The 19,481-nt window shown below is 37.6% G+C and overlaps 1 protein-coding gene across 1 annotated transcript in view; it reads right to left on the bottom strand.

Annotated features, from left to right (window-relative positions):
• The window catches only part of LOC134799367 (tubulin polyglutamylase TTLL5), a 47,607-nt gene extending 29,103 nt beyond the window's left edge, over positions 1-18,504 (bottom strand). Inside the window, exon 1 of the mRNA XM_063771776.1 lies at positions 18,387-18,504. Within this exon, the coding sequence (XP_063627846.1) occupies positions 18,387-18,499 (113 nt within the window). The 5' untranslated portion in view covers positions 18,500-18,504. The remainder of the gene's footprint in view (positions 1-18,386) is intronic.
• Between the last annotated feature and the right edge of the window lie 977 nt (positions 18,505-19,481).

Here is a 19,481-nt window from a genome sequence, read left to right as displayed (position 1 = left end):
GCGCTAGAGCACAGATTTCGAAGTGATTAAGTGTAGCACTGTCATTATGAAACGTCATATTTTCATAGGATTATGGTGTTTACGGTTACGCTTACTTCGAAGTTTATGCAGAAATATCTTGATCCTACTCAGATACGTTAATTATCGATAACATTCATATTCATATTCATATTATTTATTGGTAATACAGATACAATGTTATTACACGTCATACAATTAAAATTTAATTAAATTGAAAGGTTTTAAATTAAACCAATGGATTAAGGGCCACATGCACCATTCCACTAACCCGCCGGGATTAAGCGGTTCAACCGCTAACCCAATGTCAAATTGTACTGGTAACCATGGTAACTTCAGGTTTAACCAGTTACAGATGTACTGCATAATTATTTTCCTTCGTATTTTCACGGAAACGTACCTACGAACGTGTCTTCCTATTTCAGTCAGTCTCAGTACAAAAATTACTGACGTTGATTAAGTAGCATGACAAATACGAACGTTTCCGAGAAAATACAAAGAAAACAATTATGCACTGGGTACATCTCCCCAGGTTAGTGGAATAGTGCAAGTGCATGGCGCTTATTAAAATGGCTGACACCATCTGTCAATAAACCGAAGAAGCAATGATGAAACTAGCACTGGTTCACACGTGCCACATACTCTATGCAAATGCACATGTGCGAGCATATGGTCAATGGCCAATGGGCGATTGTCGACCAAATAAGGTCAGCTTCGATTTGACGCGCTTGACGGTGTTCAATAACTTTTGACCGCATGTTACACCGTTGCGTAATGATGGGGCTTTGATGAAACATATGGTCTGTGATGTATGTGGGTACTTAGCCAAAAATATAGGTAACGTGTAAGTGGGTAGCTACATATTTCTTTGTCTAGATTAAATATTGCAACGAACGGACGTGTGATATTTCGCAACCATTAGGACGCCACCCCCTTCATCCCTATTTCTCAGTGGCGACGAGGATGGGATGAACCACATTTGATCAGAAATTATTAACTGCGTGATAGAATGTTAGATTTATTTGAACCGAATTATTATGTCAACAGATACGGAAATTTCTAAGCATTTTAGCAAACAAAGAAAATCTACAGAAAGATGCACCTAAGATATATTTGAGAATAAATATTTATTTTCGGTTGTTTTGGTGCTTTGCATCTATCAACAAATGACTGCCATCAGATATATCGAAGCAGCCAAGGTGCTCACGAATATCTGAACACGTCTCTATTGTCAAGGCGCTAGAGTGCGTATTCAGATTTTAGATATTTTTGAGCACCTCGGCCGCTCCGATATACCTCCGGTATACCGGATCGATTGGCGATGGTTCTTCAATTTTAATCGTTATTGCACAAATTAAAATGTTACATTGGAGGCTCGAATAGTTCACAGAGAGCAGAAATACACCAATGAAATGGTTATAGGGACCACTACTATAAGCAATTGCAAGTGTACCTACTTACTCTAAAGGGGCCCACTGATTAACAGTCCGCCGGACGGTATCGGCCTGTCAGTTGTTCGGAACTGTCAAAATTTTGTTCTAACTGACAGGCCGATACCGTCCGGCGGACTGTTAATCAGTGGGCCCCTTAACTACATGCCTTGAGTCTCAGGCCTACCGCAAAAATCGAAATTTCGTTATCTGCCTCTCTATCTCTTGCATATTCGAGTGATTGAGAGCCCCTTTGGTCCAACTGTGATGTTGTAAATATACCACGGTGTAACAGTCAGAATATGGGCACGGTATTTTTATACTTCGCTATTATTACGAAACTGCTATTTTGATTTAAAATTACAACCAAATGCAATGGACCGCGACCCCGATACAGATGGAACTTTCGTAGTCCTTATAAAACGGTACCATACCGTAACATACAATAAAATTATATAAATATGTATAGAAAATAGTAAAAGATTAATTATTAGACATGACAAAGGTTGTCCTTTACAAATAGACCATATAATCTTATTGGATGGTACCTAAGTGATGACAGATCCATGATAATATAGGTATTCAATTTACTTTTGTTATAAAACTATGAACTCCAATTTTTTTATATTTATGTCTGTAAATATTAGTTTCCCCTTCTCTGGGCATTATTGTTCTATCAATATACATCATAAATTGCAATGAAACATAACTCATAGGCACGTAACTCTAGGTAAATTACTCACTAGAGATTCAAATAAAAAATGATCCTTATGTTCTTCTAAATAAGGCATATTATTATTTAAACATGACCTATATATCGTCGTTGCGCTTTTCAAAGCTGATATGTGTTCGATTTTTGATTGACAAATAGTTACCTAGCTACAAAATACATAAGGTGTTAATTCATTTGATTAAGATCTCGCACATATAAGATTTGGTAAGCGCAACGACGATATGTCGTTGGGGAAATATTTGTGTAATAGTGTATTGTGCAGTGACTTCTGAATATATCGTAATTGCACAGGTGTGCTATATTTAGGCGTGATACATCACACACGATAACTTTGGCAGATATGGTATAAACTGTTACCTATTGTAGAGTACCTATATGAGCATTAATTGTAAATATTGTAATATGAAAATATTACCTAACAACAGTGATGCTATTTATGACCGGATATTTTAGAAATACTCAATGGCTTATGCGTGCAAACTATTTTATTTCAGTCACTAAATCTCTTATGTACACTACCAAGCGCTTTTTATACAAGAAAAGTTTAAATGCCATAATATTGCTGACCTGGATAGTAGACAAAAAAGAAATCAGAAAAGATTCCGTATTTTTAACACCTAAACTAAAGGCACACATAGGTATTTCACAAATATCTGAAGAAAACCTCCATATATCATGACAATAAAATGCCTGTAGGTAGGTACAGGCTCCAATTTCACCACGGTGACAGGTGCGACAATTGTAAAACATCACTGTTGCTGACGTCACCGGCATCCATGGGCTACGGTTACCGCTTACCATCGGGCGGGCCGTATTCCTGTGTGCCACCATCATTGTTTTATTAAAAAAAACTTTATTATATCGGAAAAAAACAGATATTTCTCTTGCTAAGTTTATGACAATTGTCACAAGAAACACTACAATTGTCACGAAATTCCGACATATAACTCATTACCTGTCAAGAATTACCTACAATTCTTCTAAATCTTGACAATTGTCAGAAACTTCGCAAAAGAAATATCTGTTTTTTCCGATATAATAAAGTTTTTTTTAATAAAACAATGATGGTGGCAAACAGGAATACGGCCCGCCCGATGGTAAGTGGTAACCGTAGCCCATGGATGCCTGTGACGTCAGCAACAGTGATTTTACAATTGTCGCACCTGTCACCGTGGTGAAATTGGGGCCAGGTATTTATTTATGACTACCTTAGCTGATCCGATATATCTGATGGGGACTGTACCTTATGTTTTTAGTACTTATCTGTTTAAACAAGAACAACTTTAGCTGACGCCGCCCATTCGTGATTTTTGTATACCGATTTATATCGATTTAAATCGAGCGATGTCCCTTGCATGTTAGCACTGCAATCTGAATCGATTCAATACGATTGCTACCGTCGCGGTAGACTTTTTGACTCGTACTCGTTTAAACCCCTAGCTGGCATATTCAATGAAATATGCACCGTAGCATATAAAGTTAGGGTTCAATTTGGGGCGTTCTGTTATATAATACGTCTCCATAATATAGCAATCACCTGTCAGACGTTTTATGGGGTTTGACGTTTACGAAATATTTATTGCATTATTTGGCAAAACTACGGGAGTACGGGTTGGAGGTTGGAGGGCATGGGCGGATATGGGGTGTTTTTATGTCTTGGCAATTGTATGTAGGACTTTTGATAAATACCTCTCTTCCTCCTGGCGTTATCCCGGCATTTTGCCATGCCTCATGGGAGCCTAGGGTCCGCTTGACAACCCAAAAATTGACGTAGGCACTAGTTTTTACGAAAGCGACTGTCATCTGACCTTCTAACCCAAAGGGGAAACTAGGCCTTATTGGGATTAGTCCGGTTTCCTCACGATGTTTTCCTTCACCGAAAAGAAACTGGTAAATATCAAATGATATTTCGTACGTAAGTTCCGAAAATACCGATATACCGAAATACCGTTTATAGCTAATTTTTTTTCTTAATAAATATACTTTTAACAATAAATGTTTTATTTTATACCTAATATTACATATCTATGATATGATATTTTAACTCAGAAACATATTAACTTCATATCATACGTGACATCACTCTCAGCGATGTGCTTTTGAAGGGATTTACCTTCATGCAACTTGAGCAATATTTACTTTCAATAAACTTAACTGGCCCTCATTAACATTTACCGCGGAAGAGCACGCGTGGGCTGGCGGTATTAAATCGACGTTATATTTATTAATGAACATGTGTTTTTTTGCAATCCCCCATACATAATGTATGAATCCGGCTGCAATATCATTATAATTAATTAGACATCTTGCGAGCAACCTGATTACTCGCACAATGCGTAGGCCGAGGCGGTGACTGCGACAATTATCTTTTGACAAATAACTACAAGACGACAAAACATTTACTTATAATAAATTCTACTGCCATTCACTCTTAGCTAAAGTATCTATTTTATTAGAAATTAAAAAAAAAAACTATATTCCACAGCCACACCGTATTTTTGAATACGAAATTGTGCCGTGTTTGCTTAGGTTTTTTCAAACTTTCGTCGAACCATGCTACATCATAATTTATTGGCTAAAATTTCCACGAGATTGATCGATGAATCTAGGCCAGATTCCTTTCAAAAGCTTTACTGTTAAGTACGCCTATAGCTCCCTATAGCTCGGCGGCCGACCGTCTGGCACCGACGGTGGATTGAGACCTAATCTGGGCGCTATTATATGACGTCATGCAGACAGGCAGCTAATAAAAGCTGGTAAAAGCATTTGAATGAGAGAAGATTGAATTTTTTATAAGAGCTCATTGAACTTACGAAACAAATTAAAACCAACGATTACATTTGTACAGTCATGTGCAATATTTAGAACAAAGAAACGAGCGAAAATATATCCCTACAAATTATAGTCCGACTCGCACTTGTCCGATTATTTTCGTATTTGTCATTGAAGAAAAGCAAACACTTATTAGAAACCCGTCAATCAATCTTACATCGGATATGATCACATGACAAACCTATTTCCGTCTCAGGAAGTATTTTGGCACATACTAATTCGTTGCAGGATAACAAAAAAGTGCCAATAAAGTTGATTGAACCTTTCCACTACGACAGGAAAAGAGCCTATGTACCTTAATACTACCAAGCTGATACACCTTTTTGACCTAACACGGCACCTAAGCATCGAATGTAGGCGTCTTATGTAATTTCAAACGATCTCCTACTTTCCAAACCTCTTATCTCACACTATTGACTTTGGAATATCAACTCTATTTCCACAATCATAGGCTTCATCATCAAATAACATATTTCACGTAGAAATGATGTCTATATAGTTATGGTTGGAAATTGGTATGCATTGGGCCATCGGGTGCCCATATTGGACAAGAGGCATTATTTTGGAGACATGACGAAAGTGCCATTATTAGCCGACCGGGAAAACGAGGGTAATGATTTTTCGTATGCGTGGGTGTTGAAGATTGACAAATTTATTTTGGGAGTTCATTATTCGGCCGTTTGAACATTTGACTTGTTTTATAGAAGCTCGTGATATGGCGATCATATAATAAGTATTAAAAACTTTCGTGGCAAACTAACAGTAATTTTACTATTCGCTATCATAAAAACCTGAAATTACCTAGGGCCACTGCTATAGTTATTGGTCACTAAATAGTATAACTGGCATCTCCTAAAAAATCAGACAGAAACAGGCCAACAGAAACCTTATTTTAAGAGTGGCCAATTACTATGTAGTGGCCAATAACTATAGCAGGCACCCTACCATATGGCCAAACTAGCTTCTACCGGCGACTTCGTCTGTGTAGAATCGTCCGGGATACAAACTATTCGATGTTCCCGGGAAAGATCCCGGAACTGAACCATCTTGGTACCAAATTTAATCTATTTCGGTTCAGGGTTTTAAGCGTGAAGAGGTATCAGACAAACAGACGGAGTTACTTTCACATTTATAATATCAGTATTTACTATTTAGTGAAATGATTTATTTATTTACATACTTACAAGATATATCCAGTGGTACAACTAAACGAAATTAAATTAATAACTAGCTTAAATCTATATTAGTTAGTGCAGTATAGATAGAGTTTAAAATTTGAGGATGTCACAATAAATTATTGATTTTTTAAATTAAACTAACACGATTTTCACTCATACTTTTATAACACGAGACTTAATCGCGTAAAACTTATGTTACAAATTGTCAAATAACCAAGTCGAGTACGGCTATGGCTGACCGAATGATCTATCATGGCAACATTTGCAACTACAACTTATTGATATATTACCAGATTTTTTTAAAGCCGACAACTGAGTTACTTATGTGTGAATGAAGGTGAGTATGTATGTTGTAACACCATTATTAAATCACTACACTACACCTTATAAAACAAAGTCCCCCGCCGCGTCCGTCCGTTTGTGTGTATTCGCGATAAACTCGAAAACTACTAAACGGATTTTCATGCGGTTTTCACCTATAAATAGAGTGATTCTTGAGGAAGGTTTAGGTGTATAATTTGTTAAGGTTTTGTGTAACCCGTGCGAAGCCGGGACGGGTCGCTAGTTTTCAAATTGTCGATTGGAAAGATAAGTGTTCTGTATTGAAGGTTCATTCTCTTGATCTAAACATTATGTGAACAAAAAACGAATTCCAAAACGTAGTTCATTTGTTTTTATTTGCATATTATGGCAGCAATAAAATGAAAACACGAATACCGAGTACCCTACCACGCATATAGAGTCCGTCTAAGTTAAATAGGACCGACTTAGATAACACAAAGTGAGAAGGGTCATTTATAAATGTCATATTTTCATAGAAATTTGACATTAATGATGACGTTTCTAGACTTTGACATTGCAAAAGGCTTGCAGTTAGCTTGGTCAGACTCTAACAACCGCATAATAATAATAATATACCTAATAAGGCGTAGGGATGTGACGACCCCATCGCCCGCTGGTTTTACCAGTGCAATCAGTCAACGCAGGGCAGCTTGTGGCGAGCTGTTGGGGATTAGCGACCTCACGTACCCGAGTGCTCCTGGAGAGTTCTGTTACCCGCAAGGAGGGTGGGTGGAACAGGATTCTCTGCCTCTGGCTTGCCTTAGCCGGCCGGCCAGAGTGGAGTCGTTAGAGCTATAAGCTCCAGGGGTGGAAGTGAAATATGCATAAGACGCGAGTTGGCACAGTGGGTTAACAGCCACTGGGTAGAAAGCGGCGCACACCTCTCGACACCCCTGAGCCGCTCACACCGGTGTTGCCCTTGAGCCATCCTAGATGTCGCTTTTTGTGGGGGCCCATCTTGTGAGGGCGAGTCACCGTCTGCCGGAAATAAAATTGCATACCGTTTTATTAGGCAGGCGTCCGGTTTTTTACCCCATAGCTCAGTTCTTAGTCCATCGCTTTCACCCAATAACCTAGTTCATTTTAGATTCCATCAACTCTCAATAGTCCTTACACCCTGGCGGGTGCTGCCTCTGCGTGCGTCCCATGACACGGGCAAGGGCAGCCTCCGCTCGGTGTACCCCTTACATTTCATTAAAGTGTCAAAAGGGCCTCTACGTGTTGGCTTCGGCTCCGCGCACGCCTCCCAAAGGTCCGGAACACCATTGTTCCGTGATGGGAAAGATATACCTAATAATTCAGCCCATATACGTCCCACTGCTGGGCACAGGCCTCCTCTCATTCGCGAGAGGGTTTGGGCCCAACACGCTAGCCCAAATGCGGATTGGGGAAACAACCGCATGTGACATCAAAAACCAGTTGGAATTTGTACTTTATTTAGTTGGGATACAGTTAACAATTAAGGCTGCGTTTTGACCAAAGATGTGCGAGAATGCGTAGCGAGGGATGTGTTTGTTAAGAGCCAATAGAATCACTTCATTTACATATCCATGCTCAGCGCAGTTTTAGTCGGCCTATTCCGATTGGTTCCTCGCACATCGTCAGTGGAAACGCAGCCTAGAAGCTTGACGGACAGACGCCGATGGAGAAATTTCATACACTCCAATGACCAACCCAAAGGCGAAATATCCAGTGATGATCACGATTTCCAGTCGACCAGAGAGAGAAAGGGCACATGTCACACCACACTTTATTACCCATGCAGTCTTTGTTTTCTGAGGCATTACAGCCGCGGGTGGGCCTTAGCCTGGTCAAGCAAGTCTCTCCAGTCCAATCTATTTGTGGCTTTCCTTCTCCAACTTTTCACTCAAGGTCCTGATTTCCTGGTATACGCCGTCCAACCATCTGAGCTTGGGTTTGCCTTTACTTCTGCGGCCCTCCGGTCGGCCTTCTAGAAGGCGTTAGGGTAAGTACCCAAACGCCCAAGTGGGTGCAGTGATTCTATTGGTTCTTAAAAACGCATTCTTGCTCATCTCTGGTGGAAACGCAGCCTAACGGTTGTTATGCGTGACGTGAAACGGCTTCTTTTTTAAACCCAAACATGATTAAAAAGAAGGGGTCGAGCCTGTTTTGACAATGGTATGGTTTTCAGCTGAATTTAATACGAACTTGATTAAGATAGATTTCACTTTCGTAAATTTAACTATCAGTAAATTAAAATTGATGACGAAACTCACGAGTCATAAAGGTATTTCTCCAGTTGTCTCCAAACGCGTATATTTCTATGTTCCACAACCACTATATTCACTTCATGTCTCGACATAATCATTCACTAAGTTCAAAACTTTTTCTTCAACACTCTTTTGGTCAACTATAGTCATATATCCTTCAGGACACATAATAATTGTAACTTGAAAATGGAACTCGATTCGTCATAAATGGGGCTTTCTAACAAAAGCGTACCTCCAATTTTTTGTATTTGGGAATTTTTGTGTGTCCTACTCAAAATCACGAGCTCTTTCGATTCTAATAGGAGAAAAAATATCTCTAAATGATCATAGACTTTTCGTACCTGTGCTATTCCATGTTATACAAAGTAAATGAAAATTGGAATAGAAATGAGGAAAATGCAACATTTTCTTTCCTCGTGTTCTTGATTCTGAGTAGAAATAACATAAAACTACGCAAAATGTGACGGGTAGCTACGGTTTCTGTACCTAGTTAAGGTTGCGACCAACCTGGTAGGTAGGTAGGTCTAATAGGTACAAAATAGTCGCTATAGGTGACTTTTCTACACAGGAACGTACAGCGAATGTTATTTTCAGGTGACAATTCCCTGGCCCAATATTACACGGTTCTATGTTTCACTTTTATCGAACTGAAATTTGAACATTAAGTCGAATTTCAACTATCTTGAAAATGTAACATACCCTGTAATAATATTGGGCCAGCGAATTGTCAAATTTCCGAAACAAGCCACCATTTCTAAAACGAGCCTGACATGTTCACGTTTAAACGGCTAACCACTATCTGAATGGTGTCGCGAACATTGCCGGCGGCATTTACATTCGTATTGGGGGGACATACCCTAAACTCCCTAAAGTGACACGCAACTTCGGGAAAGCGGTGTCTGGTGGGAATGAGGGGAAGTTGCCAAAATTGTCGTTTGTTTACGGAAAGGCGTGTTAACGCTCAGCTGCTTACATTAGTTTGATTTAGTGAAACTGATATAACGCTGAACTTTGGTTACATCGACACAAAGGGGTAGGTATGGGTGTATGACTCTGTGGCGAAAACAGACGCAAATAATATGAAAATTTAGTCCCACAACGGATTATACCAACATTTCTTACCTACATTTGTTTATTTGTGTAATTTTCGCAAAAAACAAAAGAGAAGCTTATTTGTTAACTCAACTGTTCGTAAAATTTTAAGAAATAGTTTTTGGTCAGCAAGAATTGAACCAATGAATACTTAAAGGTATGAGATTGGAAGTTACACTAAAGGGAACGTCTTTATTTGCCAGCAGTGCCATCGTTAATGCAGTTAACTGATCTAAACCTTATTGCAACATGATAAGGTTTACCTACAGTCTCTCTGTTACGCCCACAGAATAACTAACCGACGTGCGCTCGGTACTTCACACGAACCAAGTAAAAGAGTAAAAGTGTCTGCTGGTTTCCATGGCAACGCGATTCGGGTATCGATCCAGGAAGCATTAAGTGACAGTAGATATACCTTGTGTCCTCGTGATAAGGTTTATGAAGGATCAATTGTGTCGAGTATGGAACACGTGTTGGAGCCCTAAGCAGGGACAGTTAATGGACAGGTTTGAAACAAAGGGGAAGGTCACGGTCGTAGGGGATCGTATGCAGATCGCTTAGTCATTTCCCTTATTACAGGAGTCTTGAAAGCGTAAGGACTTAAGCATGTGAACTACGGTGTAAACTCCATATACTCGTAACGTCACTCGATATAACGTTTCACTCCCTATAACGTCGACATTTTTGCCTCTACTGGGTTTACTTAATATTAATTGCTCTCTATTTAACGAAAACTCTCTATAACATCAAAAAGTGTCCGGTCCCTTGAGTGTCGCTATATAGAGTTTAATACACTGTACTAAGTATCGATAGAATATAAGTCGTTGAGACGCAACTTAGTAAGGCGTCTTACTATGTTGCGTGAACCCGTCATATTATGTCATCCAAACCAACATAGTCGTATTTCGAAACCGGGCACGTTTAGCAGAAAAAAGGTATATCATTGGTACTTTAAACAGTTTAGGTATCCCCGCTTTCTATCGCTCGCTCGTCTATATTCAACACCCTAATATACCGTGCACCGCAACATGCAAGCATGGCCGATCCGACTTAGACAGCCCCCATCAACTATCAAGTAGATGGGCCGATTTTTTAATAGGTACATACGTATTGGCCTATTTGGTACACGCTATTCCTTGCTTTGACAATAGCTATTAAGTATGTTAACAGATTGACAATAGGTTGGTTTAATGGGGAATAAGTATAGGTACCTACCAGTGGCGGCGCGTCAAACATATCCATAGGCAAGCCGGGGCTAAATTGGCTTACATATATCCTTTACAACTCTGCTGAAACGGCCAAAAACAGGCAAGCCGGTGGGAATCGGCTTTTATGGACGCGCCGCCACTGGTACCTACTGTACTTAGCTTTTACCTATATTATAGATCCAATCATTTGTTTTTTTTCTTCAAGCCTATGAAAACCGGTGTTGGTGGGATTACTGGGATTGAATACGACATTTTTCCCAAGATATAATGGGAACGTTTCAAGGCGTCTAGCAAGCACTGTATAGTCACGTCTTTAGTGACATCTTTAGACGTGACTGTCATGTACCAGTATACCTATACCTACTAGGGGTTCGCCTATGCACATGCATAAACAGCAGAACAGTTAAGAATAAGATTGCTTAAACAGTTAAGAAACGGATTAGATAACGCTGAACCGCCTAAATTCCTCTCGGCAGTTTTGGTTATCAGAACCGTAATTCGGAATCCTTATAATAATATACAATTTAATAGTGGCAACAATTTCCACAACAATATCTACTCAATAAAAGCTTACGTTTGAAACTATAAATCCTAAACACACTACGTTGCTTTCATCTTTATGGCATAATTTTACTGACTTCTAAACCTCCATTCCTATGAAAATTTCGTAGATATTACTAAGTCTATGCCCCGTGTCGATCGCTCCTTAGCACGGACCATATTCCGTCGTAATATTTCCTTTGAGGCAGTATAGTATTATAGTAGCAGTTATAGCAGCAATTGTATTGTTTATAAATAAACTCTTTTTCGTTTATATTACAATTTTAGAACTTCGACAAAACCATCTATGGATAGTATGGAGTCCTCGACTCGTTTTTACCAGACTCTGCTCTAAAAAAACTTTACAGTCTTTTAAGTCCGTAGTCGAGTCCTTTATTTAATCTTTAAGAAAAACTCAAAAGGACTCGAGCTTCCGAATAAAGACTCTGTCAATAATTTTCTATGTTCTGTATCTGTTTGTCTAAATACTAATAGCAGTAAAAAACGAATACGAAACTAAGGAAAACGAATGAAAACAATGCATTTTGATATTTTTTCTATAAAAACAAAATGAGAATTCTCTGAAAAGCACTCAAGTGTCTACAAAAGACTAACAAGTTGAATAGAACTCGAGTTTCGAATTAATTATAAGAGACTGAAAGCCCGAGTTGAGTTTTAAAGCAAAGGACTCGAGTCTTCGGATTCTTAACCGACACTATCTATGTATGCACTGAAAGATGGCCCAGTTCAACCCATAGCCTCCGAATAGTCTCAGCGTTAACATTTAAACTTGCAGACCAGCGGGCTCAGCACGGTTCCATTTTTATCGACTATCACTATGCGCGTCCCTTTCGCACTTACATACTTGTTAGAACGTGACAGGCATGGTGACAAGGGATAAAAACGCGACCGTGCTAAGCCGCCAGTTCACAGCCAACAAAAAAAAAACACTAAAAATGTTGATCAATAGCTGGTATCAGCCTTTTACAATCGTAGTAAACGTCAAATACCGTGTGAAGCTAGCTCGTACGTCCAATGTGGCTATGAATTATTCTACGGTACAGTAGGGCTACCGCCAATACCGAAAATCGTCAATTGCGGGCATTTTTCTCTGTCACTCTAATTACGCCTTCATTGGAGTAAAAGAGTAAGATCCCCGCAATTTGCGAATTTCGGTTTTCGCGGTAGCCCCTCAGAAATAGAACTAATAGTGAAAAATTAATACATTAGGTGCGGTCTGGGCAGGGCTTTTCAAGGTTGTAGTTTTGTCCGCTTTTGTCTATCGACTTCCGTTCTTGAAACGCTTTATCGAACTGTTTACGCTTTCTATACTGTTATAATTTCAAGGATTCGTATTATTGTAATTTTATTGACATTCAACGAAAAGATCTATGCTATGTTTAATCTACACATTTACGTAACCATAGTCCGTATAGTCTGTTTGGAAAGAAAAGAGTCGTGGAATGTATTGGGCCCCATATTATTAACATTGATGATGATGATGATGATGATGATATCCTGTTATCCCTCATCAGGGACATAGGGCTCTCAGAAGGGATTTCCATTTCTTCGCGGTCCAGCGCGGCCTCTTCCAGCTCCGCCCAGCCGAGGCCAACTGATGCCGCCTCTTTTTCCACTGTGCGCCTCCAGGTGGTACGTGGGCGACCTTGTCCTCTTTTTCCGGGAATTTTCCAGGTCAGCCCTTGCTTGCTTGCTTGATTATTAACATTAGCTAATAATAAACCCGACATATAGTATAAGAGCAAAGGTTTTAGACTATTATAAAAATAAATACTATAGTTAATTAGTGTTAACATCCTTCCCCAGATCATTACATTACAGTACGTCTACCATCAGTTTTGACATTGACATACACGCTCACGTCTACGTAACTTACTTTCTATGCATCTCGCTCGTACTCGCATATGCGAGCAATAGTGCAAGCGAGATGTACCGAAAGTAAATTACGTAGACGTGAGCGTTATGTCAATGTTAAACTGATGGTAGAGGCTCTGGAATCTATTGATAAATGTAATGTAAGTATGTTAGAATATATATGTACTGAATATTAGACACGATATTTTTTACAGCCATAATAGCAAGTCATATATACTCGTAGGTGTTGATGCGCACTTCGTTACTATACAAATACACTACACATTACATATAGTGGTTAAACTATACCTAGAATCGTCACAAAACGGTCCAAAATTAAAATAATGTTCCTTAATGTGCAGTGACTAATTATTTAATTATAAATCTTCGCATATCACGAACATAATCTATGTTTAGTCATTTTGAGTCACGGGCGGGACTGGGACTCGCATGGGCCAAATATGGCGAAGAAAGACATCATGTCATTTGAATATTTTGAATTTATAATGAGGTTTTTGAGTTCTCTACGTTCGGGCTCTTAAATGAGGCTCTCTGACTTAAGAAAGATCAGAGCATCCACACCACATACAGTTTGGTGTTGAAAAGCTTGTATAGCTCGTCTAATGCTAAGCGGTTACGGTAGCATATGGACGCTATTTAGGCTCCAAAGGTCACAGGTCACGTTTCTGATCCTTTAAAAATCTGTAGGCAGATGTGTTTTTTGACAAACACTATATGCTGATTTTCTTGAGTAAAACTTAAGCATTATTTAACATCGAAACTAAACCCATTTCTCCAGAGTCTCTAAGGGCTCATTTAGACGATGCGAGAACTCGCATGCGAGTTTCATTACATTGCGGGCTTTGATCGGTCGGTTGAATTAGGCGTAACCAACAGTCCGCAATGTAACTATACTTGGTCAAGCATATCTTGTCAGTAGAAAAAGGCGGCAAATTTGAAAAATGTAGGCGCGAAGGGATATCGTCCCATAGAAAACTTGAATTTCGCGCCTTTTTCTACTGACAAGATTTGCTTGACCATCTATAAAATTCCACGCGAGTTCGCGCGCCGTCTAAATCAGCCTTAAGTCTCTATACATGTTGGCGTGTGATACACGCTTTTCTATAGTCTGTATTGACATGACAGATTCAAAAGGTTCATTGCTTGCACTACCACTACCACGCTCTATATAGCGCCTTAACGTGAAACGATATGGTCAACAAGAGCACAAATATCTTTACAAACCAACGTTCCAAAAATATATTTACACGACCTTATTGTCAGTGTCAGTCAGATGCGTGTAAAGTGTAAATACCTATATTTTTGAAACGTTGGCTTGTAAAGATGTTTTTGAACTCGACTGTACGTGTACCTACCAACATTCACGGATGTTTACAATCGGCTCAAGTCCGAATGGAAATGTAAGAAGTGATGACTTATGGTTTAACAACATTGAGAAAAAGTCGTGGAAACTTGACATTTTGACCTCTCTGCTTAAATCGTTGTAATTTCAACTCGAACTCATAGGAATAAGGTTTAGTTTACGTTACGAGTACTATTCTAAGATACGAGTAAGGTAAAGGTTATAACCACGTAACTTGAAATCCATTTTGAAATATAATAATTAGGTACTTAAGTGCCGTGGGAAAGCTTACAATATTTCTGAATATTCTCATTTTTTGTATAAGGATGGAAATTTTTCTAGAATTGAACACTGATGGCCATGGTCCATTCCTTTGAAATTTTTTGAAATTTCCGAGAACATTTCCAACTTTGGAACTTTAATCTTGATTTTACTATATTATGAATGCTCACAGAAGTTCAATGTTATTTGTTAAATCAATTGACGATAAAGAGATAATCTACTAATCCAATGTCAATGTAATCTATTATAATCGAATATAGAAAAAATCAATAGGACATTGTGGATACAAATAAACTTCATGCTTTTTTACCTATAACACTAAACTTCATAGAGCAATCTAACTTATTTTCTGGTAGAATTAGGTACACTTTTTTATATTAATATATGTGAGGAAAAAAAATGTACCTAAACAAAGTTTTATTTTATACCTACAAGGACTTAAATATTATACCGATTTTAAGTAAATTGTTAACGATGATTATAATTTGCCAGAAACAGAATATTAACAATAATATGGAAAACTCACTCGAATATTTTTCCCATCGCACAATTTTCACAACACAGACGACACACAGCGCTACGCCGCTGAGTCACCTCGCGACTGACATTAACAAAACACGCGCTACGTTAGAACGAGACACATTTACATGAGACAGATAAGTTCGTCTCGCTCTGGGAAAACTTTTTCATCGCGATTCATCAATGGCGCGAAAAACCCGAATCGTTAAAAAAACAATTGATTGTCGATGGACGTGCCAGTGTGCCAGTATTGTTTATAGATTAATAGTTTTAACAAGCTCGTATAGCAGTGGTGTTTATTTGAAATTTGAACTTTCTATGTGTGAATTTAGAGTAGTTTTTGCAATAACACCAAAAGGTTAGCTGTGAGGTTGCTATGGTTACTAATGTTACTATAGCATAGCGTAATTTCAGATACGGTTGACTGACGGTAGACGAGTTAGTTACCCCATAGGGTGATTATTACACATAGTGAAAACTTGTATTTGAATGAATATTCAGTTATTACAATTATTAGTTAATATACAAAAAAATATGGATTAAAAAAAGTTATTACAATGAGGAATAATAAACTGTATGCAATAGACCAGGGGTGACCAATTAGTTTCTTCAGGGGTTCGATTTTTTTAAAATAATGTGACCATCGCGGTCCGTTTCTACTTGAGTTTATTAAATATGTATTAAAATTATATAGTTCGGCGGTCCGCATCCGGACCGCGGTCCGCCGTTTGGTGACCCCTGCAATAGACATTTGATTGACGCCATGTTTTTTTTCTTTTCTTATTGTTTAGAGAACCAGTAATTTAAGAGGATAGTGGACATTTCTTGAAAAAAAAATAGGTTTTTAATAATATGTTATTTTTTTCTACTATGTACAACAGATACAGCACGAAAATTATAACTGCTACTCAAACCAGTTATTAGCTCTTAAGAAACCACTCTAAACTATAATAAAAACAAAAATAGAATATATGAGTGAGATAGGAGCAATGTTTCAATTGTTTACTGTGGAGATCAGTGACAGAGCACAAAATTTTTTTTTTGGATACTAATTATGTAAGGAATAGAAATTGAGCAAGTATTTTATCAACAAATATTAGAATTTGTTTAAATATTTTAATTGTAGGGTTTAATTGTGATAGTATTAATAAATATTTACCTATTGTTCATATCTAAATAAATATTTTTAAAAGTATAAGCATGCAATAATAGCCATAACTGCCATAAGGATCAATGCAGAGTATTTAGCATAATTTATTAGTATATAAAAAAGCTAAAGTATATAGTCAGTCACGCCATTTTCGTCAGTAGAAAAAAAGCGGCAAATTTAAAAACTGTAGGCGTGAAGGGTTATCGTCCCATACAAAATTTGAATTTCGCGCCTTTTTCTACTGACAAAGTACAGGGTGGACCATAAGTCTTTTTACATTTCAAGCTAAAATAAAATGAAAACTAATTATATCAGATGAAAACCGTTTATTAATTATGAAAACACATGAATAGGGATTTTATTTTTTAAAAATTACATCATCCATATGTGATCCTTCATTATTTTGGCATTGCCGTAACCTGGAGCGAAAATTTTCAGTGACGGCCTGAAAAGTGTTCCGAGAAATGTTTTGCATTTCCTCGCGAATATGTTGCTTCAATTCCTCAACAGACACTGGGTTGGTCTCAAAACCTTTACTTTTAAGGTATCCCCAAAGAAAAAAAATCCATTGGGGACAGGTCCGGGCTGCGAGGAGGCCAGTTAATGTCACCTCTTTTGGATATGACTTTTTGACCGAAAATTTCTCGAACTGCACTCAATGAGTTATTGGAGATGTGACATGAAGGATCACATATGGATGATGTAATTTAAAAAAAATAAAATCCTTAATCATGTGTTTTCATAATTAATAAACGGTTTTCATTTTATGGTTGTTTGAAATGTAAAAAGACTTATGGTCCATCCTGTAGTTTTGACAGACTATAATCTAAAAGGAAGCAGCAACAATAGAAACAGCTGCTTAGTGTGACACAATATAGTTATAAACATGCAGTATGGAATTGGTAGTGTGCTAATGTGTAAATAAAGTAATTGTAGTAATAGTATGTGGTAATGATCTAATGATCTTGAAATCCAATAAGAATTGACAGTGAAGTTACTAATTCTATAAGTTTTTTTTAAACTATACTGATAAATTGTACAAAACAATTTAAATAATATTTACAGCAGTTTAAAAAACTATTATATTGCTTCAAATTAATAAATAATTGATAAGTGAAGAGAGTTCATAGAGTATATAGAGTATTGAAAATGTGATAATATTATGTATAAGTAGCGGACAGACTATACTTATAAAGTATAGTCTGTCTGCTTTTTTAAGATCAAGTTTAGTATGTCATGAATAGTAAATATATGGGGCATTATCTATGAAAAGGGACCTTATTGTCGATGGCGCTTACGCCGCACAGCGTCACGCGGCATTGTATTTATATCGGAGCATCATTAATAATGGCGTAAGCACCATCGACAATAAGGTCCCTTTTCATAGATAACGTCACATATGGCGAACTTGATCTTAGAATTAGTATTATCACTTTCACCATACTGACCCAACCTGAACCTGAATTCTTGCTTTAATCTTACTGTTTATAAGTGTACATGTATAACATAATAAAAATTTTAACAAATTGGATTTCAATAACATTGTAATATAAAATATATATTAAGAATATTATGTCAAGTACAGCGGACCACCTGGTATGTGGACGGTTGTGGCATTTTGCATGTACCCTAGGTGTGTCCGGGACGGGAGGGGTCTTACTCACTAGCAGTTCCTCCTCCACGGGATCCATGGCTCGAGCCAACATAGGGAAAACAATTACTTTTTTATATGGTGATTAATTGATTATATATTACGTTTCTTTCAAGATTTTCTTCATACAGGCCCTATATAATATACAGTCTTGCTTGCAGTCCTGCAAATACCTCCTTTCTGATATGGAGAGGTGGCTGTATGTAAGAAAATTTAATTTCACACTACCCATTAGTTTTTTTTATTTTATAATCTGACTTTAAAAGTGTAGGTACTTCTAACTTACACAGGACTGCATGCAAAACTATAATGCTTAAGAATCTATATGATACAATTTGAGTGTGTAAATATTATTCATATAAATCTTTCCCCTTATGTAGCCATTAAATTTCAGAAATAGTCATCAGTTTCATTATGTGATTTATTTATTGGTCTACATTTATTTCTGTAGCTGCACTGGCTACCTAAAGGAACAGCTGGAACCGAAACTTAACAGTTAAATATATAAATAATTTTGAATATAGTAAATCAAATAAATAATGGGTGTATAGAGGTAGATATAAGTAGATTATAGGGTTCTTTAAAGCCAATCATTTTGCACAAGTAAAATTACGACCATGTCGCAAGCCGCAGTCAGAAGCACGAAGCGAAAACACATTTACAACCGCATTCTCTTTTAAACAATCACAAATCGATAACATTATGCGGCATTACAGCACATTAAAACATTTTCATTATCTCGTTAAACTAACACCTAGGTTACTTACGAGTTAAGGACCGATCCCGCTCGAGGTGTCCGGCAGGCGAAGATAATTTATTTTTGCACTAACAATTTCACATTTCTAGGTTTTTGCTATAATTTTACCATATTTTAAAAAGGTATTCAAAAAGATCACTAAAATTTTGACAGATCCATTTCAACGTTTCAAATTTAGCACTACGGGGTTTGTCTGCGGCTGCGTTCAATAAAGCCCGTTCAATTTAATTTGAACGCGCTTTAAAGGTCCGTATCCACTATCCAGCAATTTCCAGCATTA

Source organism: Cydia splendana, chromosome 18, assembly GCF_910591565.1.
Source record: "Cydia splendana chromosome 18, ilCydSple1.2, whole genome shotgun sequence".
Taxonomy (NCBI): Eukaryota; Metazoa; Arthropoda; class Insecta; order Lepidoptera; family Tortricidae; genus Cydia; species Cydia splendana.
The sequence above is the reverse complement of the archived record's forward strand: the minus strand, read 5'-3'. Positions and strand labels throughout refer to the sequence as shown.